We start from the raw sequence: 22,260 nt of genomic DNA on the forward strand, positions 1-22,260 counted from the left end.
TTTGGGGCAAATATCAACTTTGTTGTGTCGTTTCCTAGATTACAGTCTTTTTAGACACTGTTTGCTATTGGATGCCAACTTTGATCTGTTTTGGCCCCCTGAGCTGGCAAAGAACGTAGCATATAAGGTTGCATCATAAACGTCAATGTTAGAAAGATATAAAAAGACCGGCAAACATGGTTGGTGTTTGCTGCTGTGCAGCATTTATTTGTCTTTGACAGGACAGCGAGTGGCCAACACCAAGCATCCCTAGCTAACACTGTTACCAGCACAGACAGCAAAATTGCTCCTACCGTACGTTTGTTGGAATCTAGCCAACTTATCTGGAAGCACTGAGCTCATACTAGGCAATCATTAGATGCTCAAGGGACTATAAGACTCGCCGATCTCCCGACCACTGGAGTCTGCATCACATCAGCTTCGTCATCAGCATAAGCACCTATCCACCTCAATCTACGCTAGACAACCCAACAAACCATCAGCATGCATTGCAAGCTCCTTACACCCGCCTTCCTGGCCATTATGGCCATCGCCTCTCCCATCCCGGACGGGACTCCAGCACCGGCAAGTGCTCTCGAAGAGCCCGCCGGCTATATTCCAAGCTGGGGACGCCGCGAGCCCGTCAATGCTGCCTCAGAAGGGACGGAGAGTGCCCTCGAAGAGGTCATGGGCTATATTCCAAGCTGGGGTCGCCGTGAGCCCGTCAACGCTGCCTCGGATGACAAACCTGCTGATCTTGAGGCTCGACAGCCTCAGTTCAAAGTCCCATGGAAGAAGGGTGGTGCGGAGGAAGCTGTTACCCTGGAAAGTAGGGCGCCCCAATTCTTCAGAGTGTGGTGGAAGAACAACAAGGAGGGAACTGGCAAGGTCAGTGGGGATGAAGGTAAATCTGTTGAAGCTCGTGGTCCCCAGTTCAAGGTGCCATGGAAGAAGGGCGGTAATACCGACGAATAGGCAATGACTGAATGGTCCAATTCTTTTACTTTCGCTTCTTAGGTACCACTGGTCTGCCGTGATCTAGATGGCTGCTTGCCAATTTTTGTTTTTGTTTGAACTACTTGATCAGTTGATAGAAGGAGAAGTCCGTGTCACTCATTTATCTTACGATGTTTACAATTATGCACTTGTTTCCAACCTGATGGCCGTCTGATGCAGCGAGTTTGATCTCAATGGACGCAGGTGATTTGTATGACCACAGTTCAGTGTTAACAGTCAGCCCTTGATCAAGTGGCTTTGATCATGGAACCAGGGACTAGGACTGGAGATTGTTCCCAGAGAGACTTATACAACAAATTTCTATACTTGTCCAAAGTACCTCCATAGCTGTTTCAAGCAATCTGCTTCTGAACTTTCGACGGTGGCTTATGTCGCCGACAAAGGTAAGCAATAGGAAAAAACCTGACATTCTATACCAAATCAAATCGAAGGCAACTGGTCGCCCATACAAGACGCCATGTAGGGTATTGCGCGAAGGTTGTCTCGAGGCGGAGCAAGCTGGATACTTTACTGCTCATATAAGCACCAGACCTGCTTCTCCTTCTTGAGATGCTCAACAAATTCAACTGGAACTTTCAGCAGCTGAGACATAATATCCGGTGGTGTCGGGGCTAGCCACTGAGTTAAAGACATGGCGGCACCGCGATCGGACTTGAATTTCTCAATCCAAATATGATCTTCGTCCCCAATGTTCTTTATGTAGTGACTATTTGTTATTGTTCTTATTCCAATAAGAAATGAAGTCTGGTAGAATCATACTTGTGGACTACGCCGCTATCACCTCTCGGAATACAGGCGCCGCGGATGCACAATAACTTGGTGTTGACATGCCAAAGCTGTCTGGGTTGGCCTGGTTCTGTCCGTTCCAGAGCATAACGTCGAGCACCTGGCGCAACTTGGTGATGCAAAATTCTCAGTATAATACCAAATCGGCCAACCGCAATCAGTTGTGTAAGCCGCAAAAGAAGACACAATTGGCCCAGCCACTACCAAGCATTGATCCAAATGGGGAACTAACCTTTGGCGGTTGGCGCTCTTGAATGCCTCTGAATGGTGAAGCAACCAACTATGAGCCGACTTTTCCGTCTTGGCCAGCCACTTTTCAACAATACCAATCGTCAGCATTTTTCAGCACAATTGATACTTTTCTTTCGTCAAAGAGACTAAAGCGATGAGACATACAATTATCAATAATCTACAACAGCAATGTTCAGAAAAGTATATATACGATGGCAAAGTCGAAAGTATCACAGGGCATTCAATTTACACAACAACCGAGACTTCATTGCTTGCATTAAGATTTAGCAATTCCATCTCCTACTTCAATTGAAACAAGCTTCTACACCATATACAATGGTTGGATCACGGCACTCACTCGTGTTAATCGGCTGTGGCCCTGGTATTGGCAGGTCCATTGCTTCGGTATTTGCTTCCAAGAGATATGACACGATTGGTCTCGTCGCCAGGCGACAGTCACAGCTCGACGCCGATCGTAAGGCGGTCGAGGCTGTAGCTCCAGGTACCAAGGTCCACACATACGTGGCAGATATTGCAGATGGCCCAAGTCTCAAGGAGACTCTTAAACAGATAAGCTATGATATTGGAATTCCTGAGACTGTCTATTTTAATGCGGCTGTCATCCGTCCCACCTCTATATCTGACGAGACAGAGGAGGCCATGATATATGATTTCAAGGTGAGAACTCCCTCAGCATCTTGGCAGTACCTTACTAACACTAGTACTAGATCACCAATACGGCTCTGCTTCACACAGCACAGTGGGCTTTTCCCCAGCTTGTAAGCCTCGCGCAGTCTGACGCTATGGCCAAGCCCTCCTTTCTCGTGACAGGAACTTGGATCTCTCGAGATCCTGTCACTCAAATCTTCACTTTGTCATTGGTCAAAGCTGCTCAGCGCAACTTGACCCAATCTCTTGCGCAGGTGTATGGTCCTCAGGGCGTGCATGTTGGCATGGTGCGCGTTATGGGCGTTGTCGACCCCAAGACCCTCAGCCCTGAGAGCATCGCAGAGAAAGCTTGGGAGCTATTCGATGAGCCCAAGGATAAGCAGGCCTTTGAGATGGAGGCAAAGTAGAGAATTGTTCATGGAGGTTATCAACGCATCCTGTTGGCATTGCAAGTCTTGGACAAGGAATGTTAAGTGTCTGGACCTTGGTATTCTTTAGCTCTAACAAGTTTGGCCGTATAAGAGTGTATCCCGATAGTACGCGGCAATAAAGTAATAATATTGAATTTTAGGAAATCTGATCAGTACATGTAGCAACTTGACTCGTATCCTCAAGCTCGTCGCATGTGGCGCCAACATCCGCTCTAGCCGCCAAAGGAAGGAAGTTGATGGCACCGTGCGACAACGGAGTCAAAACATGGGGTAGTTCGTAATTTGTCATCAAGATACTTGACTTCATGTACTTTTCCTTTCTCCACGTTTACACGTCGTGTGATTCCAGTTTCGATGTAACCTTGATAAAATTCCCAAACATCAGTATTATATTTGAGAAACTACATGTGTAAGCACAGCTCAGCAACCAAGCATTCACAAAACAAAACGACAAAAAAAACGACCAAACGTCACCATGGTCACGCTCCCAGAACCATTTGCTTCTATCCCGAGACTACCTCTGACTTTCTCTACGCCGCCTGTGATCGAGCCCCTGGATAGATTATCATCTCACCTCGGTCGGAATGCGAAGTCTCCAGTCCGCCTATATGTCTGTCGCGAGGACATGAACAGCGGTCTTGGGGGAGGTGGTGGCAACAAGCTGCGCAAGTTGGAATATGGTATGACTAAACGAGTTTCCTACTCTCATCATACGCAAAATTCCATCTAACAAAATGTTCTGTAGTGCTTGCTGATGCGGTTTCTCAATCGCCACGGCCAGAATACCTCGTCACAGAGGGCGGGATCCAGAGCAATCATGTCCGCCAAGTTGCCGCAGCAGGAGCAAAGTTGGGCTTCAAATCTGTCCTAATCGTTGCCGACAGAGTCCCAGAGAGGACAGCCAGCGCAAACTCCATCATTAGCAATAATTACAAGGAGCAGGGGAATGTGCAGCTTACTGATCTCATGTCTGCAACAAGAGAGATCGAACCAGGGACTACTGCGAAGGAACTTTTAAATACCAGTCAAGCATATTGGATACCGTCCGGGGCCTCGATACATCCGCTTGGTGGATTGGGCTACGCAAGATGGGCTTTTGAGCTTATGCAGAAAGAAGAAGAAATGGGCGTGTTCTTCGATTCTATCGTTGTCCCCTCCATGTCTGGAAGCACAATCGGTGGTATGGCGGTGGGCTTCGCACTAGCAGAGCAAATTCAAAAGCAAAAGGGGGAGACACCTCGCCGACGAAGATTGATAGGTGTGGCAGCGGGCCCGAAATCCAAGGAGAGCTTCGTGGAACTCGTTTCGGGCATCATAAAGACAGCCGGCACCAAGATTGGGCTTGAAGACCAGAGTCCAGCTGATGAGAGATTCGAGGTTGACCTCAGGTGGCATGGCGGCGGGTATGGAAAGTTAGATGATAGGACCAAAGAGCGCATCAAGCTTGCGGCGAGTACTGAGGGATTGATTACTGATGCTGTGTACTCTGGGAAGGCTTTGACGGGAGTTTGCGAAATGGTAGAAGCAGGGGAGCTCGAGGGGAATGTTTTGTTTGTACACACGGGAGGCGTACTTTCTCTGAGTGCGTATCCTGACTTGCGATGAGATGATGCATGGCAAATTCGTTTCAGAGATACGGATGGATGACGGGACAAAATAGGTGATTCATCGATTGTCGCTTGAGAATGCGATGCTCATGCAGCAGAGTGTTAACTTCCGAGAAGAAAACTATCTTTCATTACTTCGGAATTTCTATTGTGTTTGTGATTGATACTCGTATCATTGACTACTCAGTACGTCGAACCTATGATGCGGCGGCCGCATGACGATGCATGATGATGCCGTGGAACCTAAATATTAGTAAAGGAAAACATCATGTCAAACGGCATCAGTATTAAGCATATTCATAGTCAACATAATTAACAAACTGAAAGACGTTTCAGGCATTTCTACACCCAAAACTTATTACATTTCCGTCCCAGATAGCAATGCCCGGTATGAGGAGGGTTACATTTGGTGCATCAGGTTGCTGAACCTCGGCGCTTTTAAAGTAATTTTGCCTACGATTTAGGAAAATATAATTTCTTCTTCTAGGCAAGGTAAGAAATAGTCATTTAATTTTCGGGTGCAAAAATGGTCTCTTGGTGTAAGCCGCAGTCGCACTAATATGCAGAAGCACAAGGCATATTGTGTGTATATACGCATGTTTTAACGTCGCTTTTCTCTCTCTCTTTTTGTTTTGGATACTGTCAGAGAACAGACTATCACAAAATAAAGGCTAAAAAATACCTAAAAAATATTGCAAAGAAAATGTGATCATGCAACACACAACGGGCTACACGATGTTGATCTACCATTGATTATGTAAGCAAGGCCGATGCAACGCCGAGCCTAGGAGAAAAGCCCTTGCTCGCAGCGCTGCATCGTGCATTAGAGCATCAGCAATAATGCAGGAACAAAAACAATCCCAAGAGGATGCAGTGAATTTTTGCAGCAAGCATTCGAACAATAGAAAACGCCTTGCAGCCACCAACACAGGCAAGGTACCAGAGAATACGGAGCCGGGCTATCTTACTTCCGCGAATATCCGGTTTGCCGGTTCCACACCTACCAGACACTACTGAGAGATTATCACCAGTAGTCATGAGAAAAATTACAAATTTTTGCCCCAGCCTGTCAATCACTCCCAACTTCGCCCATTAGACTCATTCCCTAGACTCTGTCACCTCTTTTGAAGGTACTTCATTTCGACTCGTTAGATATTTGATAAAATGTGCGGTGTTGCCGCTCTCCTGGTCCGTCCTCCTCCGATATAGGCCTGTGCTACAAACTCAGTTCCAAATGCTGACTCTTCTCTCAGTTGGGGGACACAAAAGCCACTACGGCTGCTGTGGAGCTCCATGAATCCTTATACTTTCTCCAACATCGTGGTCAAGATGCCGCAGGGATAACGAGTTGTTCGAATGGCCGTGTGTATCAATGTAAAGGAAACGGAACTGCTTCCAAGGTTTTCACTGAGGGTCTTCGTCTTCAGTATCTCCCTGGTTATATGGGTAAGTTAGCAGGAGTCACAACCGTAACTTGACCGGAAATGTACTCGGGATGGAATTTGAAGCCAACGTTTATTAGGTCTTGGCCATTTGCGCTATCCCACTGCAGGAACATCATCCGCGTAGGTGCTACCCTCGGTATCAAAGTAGTACCCTTTCAGAGCAATACTGACAGAGATTGGGACTGTAGGTCGGAGGCACAGCCTTTCTACGTTAACTCTCCCTACGGTATCTCGATGAGTGTGAATGGTAATCTCGTGAATACCCAGGACCTTTGCAACTTTTTGGATGGGGAAGCTCGCCGACATGTCAACTCTGATTCAGACTCGGAGCTCCTGTAAGCAGCCTCATCTCACATCGCCTTACTCCTTCCCACATAATACGATACTGATGACTGGTACCCTTCAGCTTGAATATTTTCGCCCATGGTCTTCAGAAGCTCGGCAAACGTCGTGCCAACTCAGAGGACATCTTCACGGCGCTTGGTGACGTTTATTCAATGTGTCAGGGAGCATTTGCATGCACTGCGATGATTGCAGGTTTCGGTATCCTGGGTTTTAGGTGAGTGGCATTGAACTGTACGAGTGTCAACTTGTAGATTCTAACAGGAGCAGGGATGCCAACGGTATCCGTCCCCTCTGCCTGGGCTCACGGCCTTCAACCACCCTGCCTGGAGCGACGGATTACTTCATGGCTTCGGAATCCGTGGCACTGAAGCAGCTGGGTTTCCGTGATATAATAGATGTTCTTCCTGGCCAGGCCGTCTTTATTGAGAAAGGACAGGCACCCATAATGCGCCAGATTGTCGAGAGAAGATCCTACACACCAGACTGCTTCGAAATGGTATACTTTGCGCGCCCAGACTCCTGCATAGACGGTATTTCTGTATACCGCAGTCGGCAAAATATGGGAGTAAAGTTGGCCAAGAAGATCAGGGAAGTCCTTGGAGAGGATGGAGTCAAGGATATCGATGCTGGTACGTCTGATATAAGTGCATTATCTGTGCAAAATTACTGACAAATATTTACAGTCATCCCTGTTCCTGAAGTAAATTATTCTCCAGTCACTATCAGGCATATGCCTGGACACATTGCATAAGCTAATCATTGCATGTAGACGAGTAATATCGCTGCCGTCTCCCTGGCCAACGAGCTAGGAAAGCCATACGTGACGGCTTTGATCAAGAACCGATATGTTCACCGCACATTTCTACTCCCCAACCAAGCATTAAGGCAGAAGAGTGTCCGCCGTAAGCTCTCGCCGATAGAGTCTGAGTTCCGGGGAAGGAATTTGATTATCGTCGACGACAGTCTCGTCCGTGGCAGTAAGTAAATCCCCCTTTGTTTGTGAATCTCCAACTAATCAATGTCTCAGCTACCTCGCGGGAAATTGTGAGTCAGCGCGTCTCGTGCCAATTCACCAGCGGCACCACTAACAAGGATATCCTCTAGGTCCAAATGGCAAGAGAAGCCGGAGCAACTCGCGTTATATTCGTTTCATGCTCCCCAGAGTGCACACATCCGCATATCGTAAGTCTTCATATTGCACCTCAGTCTAGAAACAATATTAATAATGTGAATAGTATGGCATTGACCTTGCGGATCCTGCTGGTAAGAACCAACCTCCCAAAATGATAACCATTGCAGCCCCCACGTCCGTCCTTCTAACACGATCAAAGATCTCATTGCGCATGGCAAGACAACGCAAGAAGTTGCCAAGTATATCCACGCCGACGAAGTCATTTTCCAGGGTCTTGAGGATTTGAAGGATGCCTGTAGAGAGGCTGCGGAAGGAACAAGTCAGGTCGAAGACTTTGAGGTTGGCGTTTTCTGCGGAAAATACGTCACAGATGTGCCAGAAGGCTATTTCGCCCATCTGAGCGAACTTCGGCATGGGAAGCCGGCTCAGAAGGCCGGTATGAATGATGTTCCGGCCGGTGGTGACGAAGTTGGCGTGGTTAGCAGTTCAGGGCCGTTGAACTCACTCCCGGATGCTGGGGAAACTCCAGACCGCCGCGAAGATGTCAGGTACGTTTGACAACTTGTAGTATGTGCTGTCGAGTGACTAACGTATTTGGCAGTCTGTACAACTTTGGAGGCGAATTTGCTTCACACGAAAAATAGCGAGGTATTTCGGTGGCGGTTGTTTTGAGTGTGTCTCGTCATTTTCTTAGACTGCATCTAAAGCTCGTCCGCGGCGCGCGGCGAGTTGCCATGGATTTTATCAATTTCCGTTTGTGGCTAAAAGATAGAAAGCATATTCATAATAAAAACAAAAGTGTGTTCATTCAATTTTCATCTCGTCGAGCAAGATTGCAAGCCATCCCGAATCATACAGACAGAATCCGAGAGACGCTGTTCTGGCCCACCGAATCTGGCGGGAACTGCCACCGCTTATGGCGGCTTTAACAATGAGAGGTTCGCCCGTTGTTCAACAAGCTTAGACAGTGGAACTATTGCCGGTGAGAGTTGCAGTCCCGCTTCCTTTCGGCAAGGCGGTTTCATGATCTTCCGGGGCGTAGCGGTGCTCGCTGAAGGCTAGATGCAAACGATGATAATCCCACTTGCTTGCTAATATTATGAACAGCAATGCAAGCGCCGGCACTGCTAGCATATCAAGAATACCAAAGAAGATGAAGCTGCCCGTAATGCCTATGATGTTGCCGCCATCGCTAAGCCCAAAAGAAATAGGGTACAGGACCCAGGAAAAATTTGCTACCGCGGAAAGTATCATATAGTCCCGAGAAATGCCAATACGTGACGCTGCTTCGCGGCTCTCATTAAGCGTGCTCATGGCGAGAATGATCCAGCATAGAGTTCCGAACGCGAAAAGGCCCCATTTATAGCTTGTTGTAGTATAGGCAGCGGCGAGGTAAGTTATCACCCAGAGGAGGGACACAAATATGTTTGTAACGATGGTGGTCCAAGAGACGTTGGATAGTAGGCCCAGCGCTAGGCTAGCAGAAGGGAAGGCGACAGCCCAGTTTATATACTTGGCGTAAAACATCTGGCGAGAAGAACCGTTGCCGAGCTGGTCGACCTGCTTGACTGTGCTCCAGCCTAGATCAGCAGCCTCTGCGTAGTATGTCACAGTGCCAACGAGGAGGGTGATGGTGAACAGGTAATGAAAAACCCTATCACTCTCGGGGGTGGTGAAGCAGAAAGTTAGGAGAATGAGCTACAATGAAACCAGAATATCAACATTAGATCTCCAAGATTAATAGTAATCAAAGGACAAAGTAGTGTTGGCACTTACGAATGCGAGCAAGTGAACTGCCATAACTGCCCAAAGCCAATCGGATCCTGCCAGAGATAGGGTCTCATCCGGCCCAAGGGGGGGATTGACTTTTAAAGCGTCATTTGCACGAAGGAATAGAGTCATGGTGTTTGGGATACCCGTATTTTGTGCTGTCGCTTCAGGGTGGAAGAAGAAAGATGAAGCTATCATGTAAACCGACAGGCGCAGGCGTCACAGAAGCAGCGTATTTATAATGACATGTCCAAGCCGAAATCAACAATCAGCCTGTGATTGCATGTTTAAAATCACTCAACTATTTCTAGTTTTTAATCATGATGGATTTTTAATGCAAGGCCAAGCGGAAGCAAATGTACGGAGCAGTGGGAAGCCAATATCAGACGGATTGTTTGTCGGAGGCAAATGTCGAAGCCCGATTGGCCATGCATCAAAATATGGGGCAAGTTTCGGCAAGCCGTGTCTGACAAATAGCAGAATAAAATAAATATATATCAAATCAAATGCTTCCGCTCTCGAAACAGCACAGCCTTCTGCACCTTCGGTTTTACTTCCGCTCTAGCGGCATATCAGGTCTTGCGGCCATGGTGGCTGAGGTAGACACATTGCAAGGATTGGCAAGCAAGCCTTTGAAGTCTTTCATTGTAAGGCATCACCATTTTTAATTATATGTCAAGTCCCAGACGGATGTGCGGTCTAACACTCATTCCGAGGCGTGCGGCAACTGCAAAGCTCGCAAGAAGGGATGTGATGGCAAAACACCAAGTTGCGGTAACTGCATGGCTAGTAACGCAGATTGCAACTATGCAACAGTCCGCAAAACACGGGGGCCAGGTAAAAAGTGAGTGAAGAACCGAAACGCCTCAGAGTTGACAGGTTCAATGTAACATTAACATTACGTTAACCCATTCATTCATAGGAAGAGGAATCCCAACAACTCGAAAGCGCTTGACCATATTGAGCATCGACCTGAGGAGATAAATGGCGTAAAATTAGACGACGACAGCACTTTTTCAGTCCAGCAGTCTGGTCATGGTGAAGGGTCAAGGCTTACACACCATGTATATGTACCCAGTTGCATTTCGTCTACATCTACAGTTACATCTACGTTTACATCTACGTTTACAGCCGACCCATCTCGGAAACAAGTCCAAATCAGGGCTCGGATCCCAACGTTGCCAGACTTCCTGGCCGCAGACCAGTTCAATGAGCACCTCGAGAAAATAAGGAGCAGTATTGCGCAGGCTAATCTAGCGAGTGAGCTCACTCCGCTTCTCCCTCAGCACATTGCGACGCGCCTGATACAAAACTCTTTTGCGGAAATCATGGAGGGCAGGCAGCTCCTAGATTTAGCAGACTTCACCGCTCTTCTCAACGGCCAGTACATCGCTAGCTCTACCGGCCCAGCAGGAAATTTCGCTAGATGGGCCATCGCCAATGCTGTTACTGCCCTTGCGTTGCGATTCAAGGCTGCCCCAGGCGCTGCCCCAGGCTCCGAAGATGACTTATCCTCTATTCCGCTTGCCTTCTATCATAATGCCACGGCAATGATACATCGGCTCATCTTGCAAGAGCCCAGCTTGCTTTCAATTCAAGCACTTCTAGCAATGGCCATGTTTGTTGAAGATACACCAGAATCTGCCGCCTTTGTTATGCTGGGAACAAATGCTTCACGACAGCTGCAACTTTTTGATAGCAAGATGCCCGAGGACTTTAAGAGCATTGGAACAAAGTCGAAGCAGCACCAACGCGTACGTGAAATCTCATCCACATTCGACAAGAAGATTGGTCTTCTCTTAAGTTCAGGTGCCAGTCAACAGGCAGGGGGGTCAAATGTTGCCATATCACCCAATGGGAGGGAGCCTTGTGGCGGCAGCTTCAGAAGATAATACAGCGTTGATGTGGAATCTGGGCTAAGGTGGGATTTTAGATGCTGATTTATTATTTGGCAGGGTGAATAGCCCCTTGTTGAGTCTGTTTGTATGTTGAATATCTTTAGTAAACCTGAAAAAACTAATGGTACTGCCCTAGGGATTTCAGATCTCTGAACTATTTGATATTGACCCTATTCCAAAGCTTTAGCATTGGGGTGCCGCCAAACTCGGAATGGCAAACAGCGCCTCCCAGACTACAATGTATAGGAAATGTTTCCTTCAAACCTCCAAACATAAACAACGAGCGACACTGACACACTCGAAATATAATCAATCTCAAGAAAATTATATTCAGACGGCCGTTAGACTCCGTATCTGTTACTACCAGGTTTGGATATTGGTCAGTCTTCGAGACCGCCATCTGTATCGGAGCCATTGCAAGATGTTGCTACTAGCCCCCTTGAGCCATAATATTGGAGTCATGCTTCGTAGCTCTATCTTTTCTGCACAACTTTATGCTCAGAATAACGTTACATACCGCCCCTCTCCCAGGTCATGAACACCGCCCTCATTCCTACATCTCGCTGGCGGTGTGACAGCAAACCGTAAGCAGGTAATGCTAGATAAACACTGACAAGGTTTCTAACTTGGTCAACTGAGAACCACGAATGACCGCTTATGGCTAGACCATTCGTGGCTGCTTTTAATCAAGAATTCAAGGCCAGCAACTTGGCTTTCTGGTTACTCTATAGGGAAGCCTTCAAACCGCCTTCCATAACTCAATTGCCACATTGGCATTCTTGTTGCACACACACTCATGAGTGATGGAATAGTAAATGATGTGCAAAGTAAAACTAGCCGAACATACAGCTGCAAAATATCCACATGCTGCGTTTCAACGCCGGGCATCGCACTGTGTTACAGGCCAATTTGGCCAGGCGTTCGAATTCCCTGCGAAGATATGAAGCTGGAGGCCCTTCATTATTTCAAATGACTCTGTCTTGTACTAGCCGACTTTTCACTCAGCAATGAGCACCACATTGTACAAATTGAAATACAATCCCACCAACGGCTCTCGGTGTGCCAAAAGTCGAGAATTAGCTCTTCGTGAAACAAGAAGAAAATTCAACCTAGGAGTCTCCCCTGTACTAAACCAACCATATAATTTTCCACTCTCGTATTTTCTTTTAGTCATGTCGTTCACAAACTATTCCATAGGATCAGATTGCAGACACTCAATATATTTTTCTTTTATAGGGCAAGCAAGGCTGCAATGGCCACAGCGAGACAAGCTACACCAGCCACCGGACTGGTGAAATATCGAAGAGGACTCGATGAGATGACAGAAGTCGGTGAAGATGTAGGAGGTACCGTGGCACCGGTCTTCGAGGTCACGCCTGTCGGCGCAGAGACAGTTGCATTTGACGTCGCAAAAGGCACGGAGTTCGATTCAGTGGAAGCAGATACCGGCTTACTGGTGATGTTTTTCGCCCCGGAAGTGTGAGAAGCCGTCTCGGTAGAAGCAGAAGCTGACTCTGTCGAAACAGACCTCGATTCAGTTGAACCAGACTTCGATTCCGTTGAAGCTGACTTGGACTCCGTTGAAACAGGCTTTGACTCCGTTGATGTTGGGGTTGAGGAGCTCGTTCCTACACTTGTAACAGGACTGGAGGTGACATTACCACCGAATGCACCATTTGGAGTCACAGTGTTATCTGTTTTTATCGCAGCCGTCCTGTATGCATCAAGTGTATCAGAGCCCTGATTAATCACACCTACCATGCCACCCTGGCAGTGTGAATCGACGGCACAATAAAAGAAGATGGGGTCCGTGTTCTCAATGGTTATCGAGAAGAAAGACTATTCGCACAACAATTAGCAAACGAAAAGACCACCATAATACATCGTCGTCTAGTATAAGTTCGCAAATATGGAAGAGTTGACAGCTAACCTCATCACCGCTGGGCAAAAAGCCAGAGTAGAATCCTCCACTGGCGACTGGAGTGCAAGGCTTTGCAAAGTCACCGGCGACGACGCTGTGCATGGCATCGAAATGGAATTCAACGATGTCTCCTTTGGCAGCTTTGATGTTATCCGGGGCATATCGAAGTCCGGTCCTGCCGACCTCTACTTTGATGATTGCTGCACCAGTTGGTCCAGCAGCAAAGAAGGCCAACAGGGCCATGTAAAGCTTTGTGAAACGCATGTTTAAAGATTCAAAGATTTCTGAAACCACTTCTCGTTCAATATCTGGATCAAATAATATAGTGGTATGCTTTACCTAGGGTCAGAATCAATGTCCCCATATGTTCAGTTATGACACCAGCACGATCTCAGCCTGTAAACGGATAGCAGCATATATAATCATTCAAGACCTCTAAATGACCTCCTTCCATTTCAATTCCTATACAACTTTCCTCCAGTGGCCAAAGGCTAGTTTATGCAATGCATCCATCACTTCCCTCCGGTGTGGCTTCGTGGCGCCCAACACAATGGTTCGCGGCGTAGCAATGGCTCGTGGCGATTAATTTGGGCGAACCAACGATCGTGAGAGGACATGCTAGTTCGAAATTTACCTGATCAAGCTTTCTTTAAGCTGTGAGGTAAAGCAGGCACAACTGCCGATACGAGATATCGTAAGCCCCATGACGATATTTACCGGTTGGGTGTTTTATGCGCTTCTCGCTGATGCATTTGCTTATCGATGCATACTCCACTGGTCGAATTGAATCATTTTGCCCGTGGAGATGTTCATGTCGCTTTATGTTAAGACGAGGTAATTTAAGGTCAAATATGAAAGATGGGAATCGGTCTATACCTTACAACAACGCAAACTGGGACATTCCGACAAGAAAACAGCCACAATTATCATTCCGGGTAAGCCCAAGTCACTCGTAGCTTGGAAATGATGAAAAGTGTCGGATGTCAGCGAATTGGTGGGATACGTCAGATATGGCGCTCCGCAAGCCTTTGGTCGACAGGTCCAATTGGGGGCATGGCTATGAAGCACATCATGAAGATTAAAGTTTGCGGTCAAGGGGGCCGGGCTCTATCAAGAACGGACAAATGGGTCATACCAAACGAATTATTAGTACTCTAGCAGTATGTCCAAAATCAGGATGCATATTCCGACGCGTCCGAACCAAGAGAGAACTGCGATCGCACTTAGTGGAGAAGCCTTGCCATTTGTGTGCTTCAAGGTCGAATGAAACTGGAAAAGAGAGATTCACGGCGTAGACTGTATCATCTTGGCTATTCAAGGCGGTTATATGCTAGTTCATCAAAAGCTACCAACATACGTCATAGCACTGATATATCTCCAGGGGGTATCTCTGACTGACCGACTGCGTTAAAACCACCAGTGAGTGATGTTAAGTACTACCCGACAGTTCGAGGCTGTACAGGTGTTTCCGGATTCGACAACCTCATGAGACCAGCTTCTTCTTCTATTGGCATGGTTCTGCCACAGCATGTATCCAACATTTTGGACTTTGTGCCAACATGGAAAGTAGATCAACCCAAGCTCTCGTCCACATTAGCGCCACTCCACCAACATGACTCACTTTCCAACCTGTTGACCTTACAACCATTTAGCAAGATACAATTACATGTCAACGGAAACCTCATCGCGAAAGATACCAACTCCAACACCAGTCATGGAGTTCACGCGCGGACGGTGAAGCGAAGATGAGCAGCAATACATCCGCAACAGACTGCAAAGTTTGTGCCCGACGCAGGATTCGCTGTGACCGCACAAGGCCGTCCTGCCTTAAATGTACGAAACGAAACATCGAATGCCCCGGCTACGGCCGGAATATCCGATGGGCAAATGCGGTAGCGGTGAGGGGCCGTTTCAAAGGGATGCAATATCCGAAGGAACAATCTCAGAACGACGGGTCTGACAAGTGGACGAAATCTGCAGCAACGATAGCCAAATTGGTCGCGGGGGCGCCAAACACTGGGGAAATTGAACGTTTGGTCTCTTACTATTCAAAGGAAATTGCCGGAAATATGATCTGGGTGGACTCGCCGTCCAACCCTTACAGACGGCTGGTCGTATCCAAGGCACAGTCGTCGCCGGTGATACTTCTCGCCATCATCGCCGTATCTGCTGAGCACAGGGGAGTTGGGAGTTTGGAACCGTCGCTCCTTGCATTCGCTCCTAGGGCATGCGATATCGTCGTTTCAAAACTCACTCAAGAATTATCCAAAATCACAGACAGGTCAGAGAGCTTACAACCACGAGACATTTTGGATCTAGAAACTGTAGAATGGGTTCTCGCCTCAATGCTCATCCTCTCCAACTACGAATGTATTGGAGACACCTCAACGGCGTGGTGCTCACATCGGCTCGGCGCACGCCTTCTGGTGAATGCCTTTTCCGACTCTAGCGCTGAATCTAGCGAGCTGTTCAGATTTCTACGTGCTCAGTTTGGCATTCACGACGTCTTGGCTTCCACAACTACATGCCTGTATCTTGGTACAGATGGCGTGGTGCTTCCAAAGCAGGGAGACCCAGAGGCATTGCTGGCGGAATACATGAGACTTATTCACCGGCTCACAGTCCTTGTAACAAATAAGACGACGCAGGATATACCGCCTCCAGCAGTTCTACGGATCGAGTTCGAAAATACCCGTGGCCTGACGCTTATGAATGCGGCATCCTCAGCTGCTCTTGCAGGCGAGTCCGCTCGAGTGAGTTTCATTCAGCTGGTTGACGTTCATCATCTTGCAGCGCTGCTCTATGCGTATCGGTGTATATATGACTTCACATCCCAGGACGTTGAGGTTACACTCATAATGCAACAACTATTTGAGAAGCTTCAACACTGTGCATCCAACGATGCGCTGATTCAGCACTTGACCTGGCCGGTGTTCGTTGCCGGAACTGAGTGCTACGACTACGACGAAAAGCAGGATTTGGTATTAAAGTGGTATGGTGAGATAATCAGCAAGACCGGGTTTAAGAACTACGAAGTTGTGGTGTCGTTTCTGAGGCAATTGTGGGAAGAAAAGCCGGAGAGCTGGTTGGAAATGGCTAAAACTTGGGAACGAGACGGCAAGCCTTTGTTAGCGGTATAATCCACGCAGCCCTTTCCATGCTTGGATACACAATAAAGATTTTATTGATAGTATCTGCGACGATCCCCATGACCGGTGGCGATTCTACTTGGTGAAGGTAATTATTCGTCGCCTATGTGCAGCAACTCTTGTCCGCACCAGAGCAGATGGAGCAGCGCGGTATATCTCACCGCATTCCCTCCCCTTCAAAGTCATCGCCATACAAACCCTTGAGAGGATCATCAAGGTTAACCCAGCCCAAAAACGGCTTGCTCACCGAATACCCAATAAGTCTCTGCACATCCCGGGGATACTGTTTGATCTGCTCGGGGGAGTTTGCCAAGTACTGGTTTTCCTCCTGCGCAAATATTAGCAACAATAACAACACCGCAGCAGATATAACAAACCTGTCGAAGAAATCCCTTGGTCATGAAACAGCTGTACACGAGCCTCTCTTGATCCGTAGTGGTATTCGCACTCCCACCGTGGTAACATGAAGCAAGCATTATAAACGCGTCTCCCGGATCCAGCTCAGCATAGTAAGACAATGCCTCGTCCGGGCATCTGTCCATGCCCCAAAGATGCGATCCCGGAACAAAACGAGTAGCACCATTTGCTCGGGTTGTCTTCCTGCCAGCCACAAAGATACCCACACTGGTGTCCCTCCCAATGCGGTAGTCATGGTGGCTCTGCAACTCTGGCAGATTATTATGATGAATCGAGTCGTCACGGTGCAGCTCCTGACGCTTGGCGCCGGGGCCGATAGAGAAGACGATGGTGTTGCTCAGCTGAGGTTCCGAGACTGTACTGTCCAGCTGATAGCCGTACCAAGCTTTATAAGTCGAGGAGAGAAGTTGGGAGCAAATATTGCGGTAGAGTTTATTCGCAGGGATGGCATCAGTAAAGGCACGGGACTTACCAACCAAGCCCATGACACGACGAGTTTCCGGGGGAAAGAAGTCGACTCCTTGCCAAGGTCGGTCAGCATCGATATGTGGACGAACGTCTTTTTCAATTGTGTCGAGAATTTGACAATCGGTTATGAAGTTGCGGAGGATACAGCCGCCATTGCGGATGAGAGATGCTACAATCTCGTTTGCCGTGAGGGCTGGTGTGTAGTCAAATTCGTCTACCGGCATTTTTAGCTTCAATAGATGGCTGTAAAAACAATGATAGGAAATGCGGGTTTGCTTCGATGTTCGGTCGCACTTATATACCGTTCAGACCCAGAGCGGTATGCGGAACCTACAGCGTGCTACGTGACTCCTTGCGGCACTTTAGAGTCATCTTTGGGAGCATTTTTCACTGTGACGGATCTTGACTTTTCCAGATAGAGTACCTCTTTAGCATCATGTCCAGATGCAGCATTTATTTGGAGAAGTGCCATGTCTGGTGGAAGATGGACAAATTCGGCACTAAAATGGAGAAGACTTCCCAAACGGGCAGTCGTTTGGAGAACGTCATCGGATTGTGACTAAGACATGAGACAGAACAAATCCAACGCAGTGCCTTCAAGAAGAGATTTATTTTACCATTTTCTGAGGAAAAGAAGGCCTAATCTTGCTATCATAGACCGATCGTCGGCGTAGAAGGGAAAATTCCACACCCAGGCTAGGAAATATACCCGAGTTTGACTGCTGCTCTGACTCCCTTGACACACCTCTGGCTCGGTAAGTCTGTACTATCCGCCAGTTATCAATTGTAATTCCTTCAGAGCTACTCAAATGAAGAACTGAGCCTTCAGTAATGTCTTGAGCTTTTTATTTGTACTCTCTTTGGAGTGAGCTGCGTCTCCCATTGGAAGATGATGAACCTTGTAATAAATGTCACGCCCTAGACTGCAGGGAATTACAACACGAGACCTTTGAGCACGCCTAATCACAGCTGTAAACGACCAGAAATTCTTTCTTGCCGCTTTGTTTGTTTGGGTGTGTCTGTGTGTGTGTTCTCGTTTTTTTGCTTGGCGTACGCATGTCCACGGAATTCATCATGTTGAAGTATTACTCATTGTCCATTAAGATGTATTTCATTATCTATCGTAAACTCTAATAAACGTGTCTATATTGCTTCTCAAGCATGTCGATCCGCAGCCCGCTCAGGCCGTCGAGCGCCCCTTTTCAACATCCGTCACCTCAAACACAGGCAACGGCTCATTCACCACAATAGCAGGCGCAGCCGACGATTCCCCCTTACTTTCGACGCCATTCTCTGCCTCTTGCTCATCCCCCTCAGACTTCTTAGCCCTCTTGAACTTCCCCACGAAACGCGTCCATACCCTTCCCAAGGCGCGATAAACAACAACGACAGGCTTTCCCACGATTCCAGCAATCGTGCCGAACCACTCATCTGGGAACAAGCGCACCACAACAGCCCAAGGCAGACACATCAGCGCCACAACGACCGAAATAGCCCACTGCGTGCTGTCCAGGCCGCCGGGGGTAATGCCGAAAGCCTTGCCACCCACGAATATAATGGCCACTTGGAGGCCAACCATGAGAAAGTTGATAAAGATGAAGAATTTGTTGCGGTGCACGCCCTCGAGGATATTGAATTTGTTGTCCAGACGGCGGTTGTTGAATTCGTTGAAGATTTGCATCCACACAAAGGCGTTGAAGATAACGGTGTCGAGCTCGGTCTTTACAGAGGGGATGCTCACGTCGTAGTTTAGGATTTGGCCGCCCGCAAAGTAGAGTATGAATGTGGCGACGAGCTGGAAGATGGACTGGCCGATGATCATTTTCCACATCTAGGGGGTGTTAGGAACGGCTGTGTAAGGAGTGGAAGGGGAGTGTACGTACATTTGTGGTAATGAGAGGCGCCTTCTTGCCCTGAGGCAAACGGTCGAGAATCTTCTCGGTGGGGGGATCAGTGGCCAGTGCCAGGGCAGCGAATGTGTCCATGATGAGGTTGACCCAGAGAAGTTGGACGGCCCTGAGGACGGGTCTCATCTGTGGATCGTAGACGGCTGTGACGAAAGCGAGGATGACGGCGGTGATGTTGACGGTGATTTGGAACTATGACAAGTTAGTACTGACCGTTTCTGTAGGACTTAAATGAAACATACCTGGAGGAATTTCTGGACAGCATCGTTGACAGCACGACCCCATTTTAACGCCGTGACAATGGATGTAAAGTTGTCGTCCATGAGCACAATAGCAGATGCTTCCTTGGCCACTTCTGTACCAGAAATACCCATGGAGAAACCAACATCTGCTGCCTTTAATGCAGGTGCGTCGTTGGTCCCATCACCAGTCACGGCCACAGTCTCGCCAAGTTCCTTCAGCTTAGTGACCAAAATCCGCTTATCCTCCGGAGAAGAACGCGCAAGAACCTGCAACTTGGGCAGAATAGCCTTCATATCAGGGTCCTTGAGCTTGCGGAAGACAGGGCCTTCCAAAATGACACCACCCTCCGTGTAGATGCCGCATTCCGTAGCGATAGCCTTTGCTGTGACAATGTTGTCGCCTGTTACCATGCGGGTCACCACGCCGGCGTGCTTGGCTTTCTTCACGGCTTCAGGTACACCTGGACGGACGGGGTCCTGGATACCCACAACACCGAGGAATACCAAGTCCTTGAGTAGGGAGGCGAATGCGACGTGGCCGTCTTCCATTTCAGCCTGCGCGGGGGGCCATGATTCGTAGTCTTTGTAGATGAGGCCGATGGTTCGAAGGGAGTTGCTTGCGTATTGCTCGATCGTGGAGAGGAGATGTTGTCTCTTGGTGGGTGAGAGGTCTTCTTGGGTGAGAGACTCGGGATCAGCGATGAGGGAGCAGTAGCCGAGGAGGATTTCGGAGGCACCCTTGACGAGGAGGCGGTATCCGGTGTTGTTCGGGAGACGGATGACGGAGCCCATGCACTTCTTGCCAGAGTCAAAGGGGAACATGTGTACGATGGTTTCGTTGGCGCGTGTCTCGGCGAGGGATTGCAGACCTAGATGGTCTTTGGCGAGTTGAAGCAGCGCAGTTTCCGTCTTGGAACCGATAAAAGTAGCTCGGCCGTCTTCCTCACCTTCAAAGGCGGTGGAGTTGATGGCGACAGACTGTGTGATGATGGCCTTGGTTTCAGGCGTGAGGGTAGATGCCCATTGGGAGATGGACTCTGTTTCAGATTTGGAGAAGCTGCCTGTGCCAAAGGTACCAGCTACAACTGTCATTTTGTTGGTCGTCTAGTAATGGTTAGCAAGGGGTCCGTTTCGACGGGAAGAAATTGGATTGTACATACCAAGGTACCGGTTTTGTCGGAGCAAATGGTCGTTGCATTGCCCATGGTTTCGCAAGCTCGAAGCATGCGAACCAAGTTATTCTCCTTGAGAAGTCTGGTGGTTGCAAATGCCAATGCGAGTGTAACAGCGAGAGGCAGACCCTCAGGCACGGCAACCACGATGATGGTAATGGCAACGATGAGAATGTCCATGAAAGCAGAGGCCTTCAAAGCAGATGTACGGTGATCATTGGACAAACCCGCGACGAAGCGAAAGAGAAGAACGAGGAAGAGAATGCCGGCGGCGGCACTGCCGAGCTTGGCGATGGCGAGGGCCAGGCCTTCGAGCTTCTTTTGGAGAGGAGTAGCTTCGACTTCGGTGCGGACAGACATCATGATCTTGCCAAAGGAGGAGTTTACGCCGACAGATGTGCATACAAAGGTTCCCATGCCTGAAGAACGGTTAGCATTGGGGTTTGCGAGGTGAGTTATGTGTGTTACGTACCTTCAAGGACCTTGGCGCCAGAAATGATGAAAGGGTCCAAGTTCTTGGTGTCGTAGCCGGCTTCCAGCGCTTTCATGACTTGGTCGCCGCCAGTTTTCTTCAGCGCATCGGACTCACCAGTGGCAGACGATTCATCACACTTGACTTCGTGGCCGTCGATGAAGATGCCATCGACGGGCACCAAGTCACCCGGTTCCAGATGCAGGACATCGCCGACCAGAATCTCGTGAACGTTAATCATGAATGATTTCCCTGAGCGAATGACTTTGATCTCGCGATCTTCCTTTCTAGCATTCAACTTGACAAACGCCTTTTCCTTTTGCCAGTCGTTGAGAGAAGCCACAGCCGTGACGACAATAATGGCAACACAGATGGCCACACCCTCGACCCAATCGACAGGAGGCCCTTCACCAGGCTCTTGGTGCACGCCAAACGTTTCGTAGAGACCCAGGGCGAGGGAAATGACAGCCGCCACAGTCAGCAGGATGAGGACTTTGTCGTTGTACGCATTCCACATGAGTTTCCACAGGGGCGTGGGCTTCTTCGCCGGCAGCACATTGCGCTTATACACGCGGACACGGTCGACAAAGGATTCCGTTGAAGCAGCTTGATTGCCACCAGCTGCTTTTTCCTCGTGAACGCTGCTTAGGGCTGATTCTAGCACCGCCTGGTCAAAGGAGACTGTTTTCGGGGCGCTAGTTTCGTCAACGTTGAGGCCGCTGGTTGTATCTGTTTGCAGGCCCTTTGCGATGCCGCGCAGACCACCGAGGGCTTGGAAGGCAGCAAGGGATTTGGGATTCAGCAATTTGTTAAGCTGGCCGGGCGAGAAGGCGAAGGGGTTGTTTTCCACGCGGAAGTCGTCCTCGGTGCCTGGGTCTGGACGCAGCGCTTGGGAGAGTTCATCGCTGAAACTGGCGGTGCGGCTGGTTGCTGTTGGTGTGAGGAAGGGATTCGATGTGGCGGATGTGATTGTGTCTGAGGAGCTGAGAGCGCGAGGTCGTGTGTCGACTGCGAGGAGTGAGGATGACGACGGTTCCTTTTCCGCCGCCATGATGGAGGGTGATGTCTGTTGTGACTTGACTCTTGTGAGTGGGAAGAAAGTTGTACCGATTGACGGGGTTGAGCGTCGAGAGATTTGATGGGTGCTGTTATAACGATGCGGCCATTTGCAGGGCGGGTGAGTGTATGTATTATGTATCTGG

At 48.6% G+C, this 22,260-nt stretch overlaps 10 protein-coding genes across 10 annotated transcripts; 6 read left to right on the top strand and 4 right to left on the bottom strand.

Annotated features, from left to right (window-relative positions):
- Window positions 1-522: 522 nt before the first annotated feature.
- Window positions 523-954, top strand: VFPPC_05858 (hypothetical protein; the record flags this gene model as incomplete). The annotated part of the gene is made up of 1 exon (XM_018284981.1): window positions 523-954. The coding sequence occupies one exon, from the start codon at window positions 523-525 to the stop codon at window positions 952-954; it is 432 nt and encodes a 143-aa protein (XP_018141914.1).
- Window positions 955-2,349: 1,395 nt separating this feature from the next.
- Window positions 2,350-3,089, top strand: VFPPC_05859 (short-chain alcohol protein; the record flags this gene model as incomplete). The annotated part of the gene is made up of 2 exons (XM_018284982.1): window positions 2,350-2,691; window positions 2,742-3,089. 2 exons carry the CDS (start codon window positions 2,350-2,352, stop codon window positions 3,087-3,089), a joined length of 690 nt encoding a protein of 229 aa, XP_018141915.1.
- A 499-nt stretch (window positions 3,090-3,588) lies between these two features.
- Window positions 3,589-4,718, top strand: VFPPC_05860 (1-aminocyclopropane-1-carboxylate deaminase; the record flags this gene model as incomplete). The annotated part of the gene is made up of 2 exons (XM_018284983.1): window positions 3,589-3,793; window positions 3,859-4,718. The coding sequence occupies 2 exons, from the start codon at window positions 3,589-3,591 to the stop codon at window positions 4,716-4,718; spliced, it is 1,065 nt and encodes a 354-aa protein (XP_018141916.1).
- A 1,166-nt stretch (window positions 4,719-5,884) lies between these two features.
- VFPPC_05861 (amidophosphoribosyltransferase) lies at window positions 5,885-8,286 on the top strand (the record flags this gene model as incomplete). The annotated part of the gene is made up of 13 exons (XM_018284984.1): window positions 5,885-5,908; window positions 5,974-6,166; window positions 6,243-6,285; window positions 6,354-6,500; window positions 6,572-6,724; window positions 6,778-7,139; window positions 7,194-7,210; window positions 7,280-7,487; window positions 7,538-7,554; window positions 7,615-7,692; window positions 7,746-7,773; window positions 7,842-8,190; window positions 8,244-8,286. The coding sequence occupies 13 exons, from the start codon at window positions 5,885-5,887 to the stop codon at window positions 8,284-8,286; spliced, it is 1,662 nt and encodes a 553-aa protein (XP_018141917.1).
- Window positions 8,287-8,602: 316 nt separating this feature from the next.
- On the bottom strand, window positions 8,603-9,544 carry VFPPC_05862 (opsin related protein; the record flags this gene model as incomplete). Its single annotated transcript, XM_018284985.1, has 2 exons — window positions 8,603-9,340; window positions 9,419-9,544. 2 exons carry the CDS (start codon window positions 9,542-9,544, stop codon window positions 8,603-8,605), a joined length of 864 nt encoding a protein of 287 aa, XP_018141918.1.
- Window positions 9,545-9,999: 455 nt separating this feature from the next.
- VFPPC_05863 (fungal zn(2)-Cys(6) binuclear cluster domain-containing protein) lies at window positions 10,000-11,304 on the top strand (the record flags this gene model as incomplete). Its single annotated transcript, XM_022428480.1, has 3 exons — window positions 10,000-10,059; window positions 10,129-10,256; window positions 10,335-11,304. 3 exons carry the CDS (start codon window positions 10,000-10,002, stop codon window positions 11,302-11,304), a joined length of 1,158 nt encoding a protein of 385 aa, XP_022284284.1.
- A 1,236-nt stretch (window positions 11,305-12,540) lies between these two features.
- Window positions 12,541-13,495, bottom strand: VFPPC_05864 (hypothetical protein; the record flags this gene model as incomplete). Its single annotated transcript, XM_018284987.1, has 2 exons — window positions 12,541-13,149; window positions 13,241-13,495. The coding sequence occupies 2 exons, from the start codon at window positions 13,493-13,495 to the stop codon at window positions 12,541-12,543; spliced, it is 864 nt and encodes a 287-aa protein (XP_018141920.1).
- A 1,481-nt stretch (window positions 13,496-14,976) lies between these two features.
- Window positions 14,977-16,371, top strand: VFPPC_05865 (Zn(II)2Cys6 transcription factor; the record flags this gene model as incomplete). The annotated part of the gene is made up of 1 exon (XM_018284988.1): window positions 14,977-16,371. One exon carries the CDS (start codon window positions 14,977-14,979, stop codon window positions 16,369-16,371), a length of 1,395 nt encoding a protein of 464 aa, XP_018141921.1.
- A 166-nt stretch (window positions 16,372-16,537) lies between these two features.
- VFPPC_05866 (phytanoyl-CoA dioxygenase family protein) lies at window positions 16,538-17,489 on the bottom strand (the record flags this gene model as incomplete). Its single annotated transcript, XM_018284989.1, has 2 exons — window positions 16,538-16,708; window positions 16,758-17,489. 2 exons carry the CDS (start codon window positions 17,487-17,489, stop codon window positions 16,538-16,540), a joined length of 903 nt encoding a protein of 300 aa, XP_018141922.1.
- Window positions 17,490-18,445: 956 nt separating this feature from the next.
- Window positions 18,446-22,109, bottom strand: VFPPC_05867 (calcium-translocating P-type ATPase, PMCA-type; the record flags this gene model as incomplete). The annotated part of the gene is made up of 5 exons (XM_018284990.1): window positions 18,446-19,096; window positions 19,149-19,364; window positions 19,415-20,518; window positions 20,575-21,005; window positions 21,059-22,109. 5 exons carry the CDS (start codon window positions 22,107-22,109, stop codon window positions 18,446-18,448), a joined length of 3,453 nt encoding a protein of 1,150 aa, XP_018141923.1.
- Window positions 22,110-22,260: the final 151 nt, after the last annotated feature.

Source organism: Pochonia chlamydosporia, chromosome 5 (assembly GCF_001653235.2).
Source record: "Pochonia chlamydosporia 170 chromosome 5, whole genome shotgun sequence".
NCBI lineage: Eukaryota > Fungi > Ascomycota > Sordariomycetes > Hypocreales > Clavicipitaceae > Pochonia > Pochonia chlamydosporia.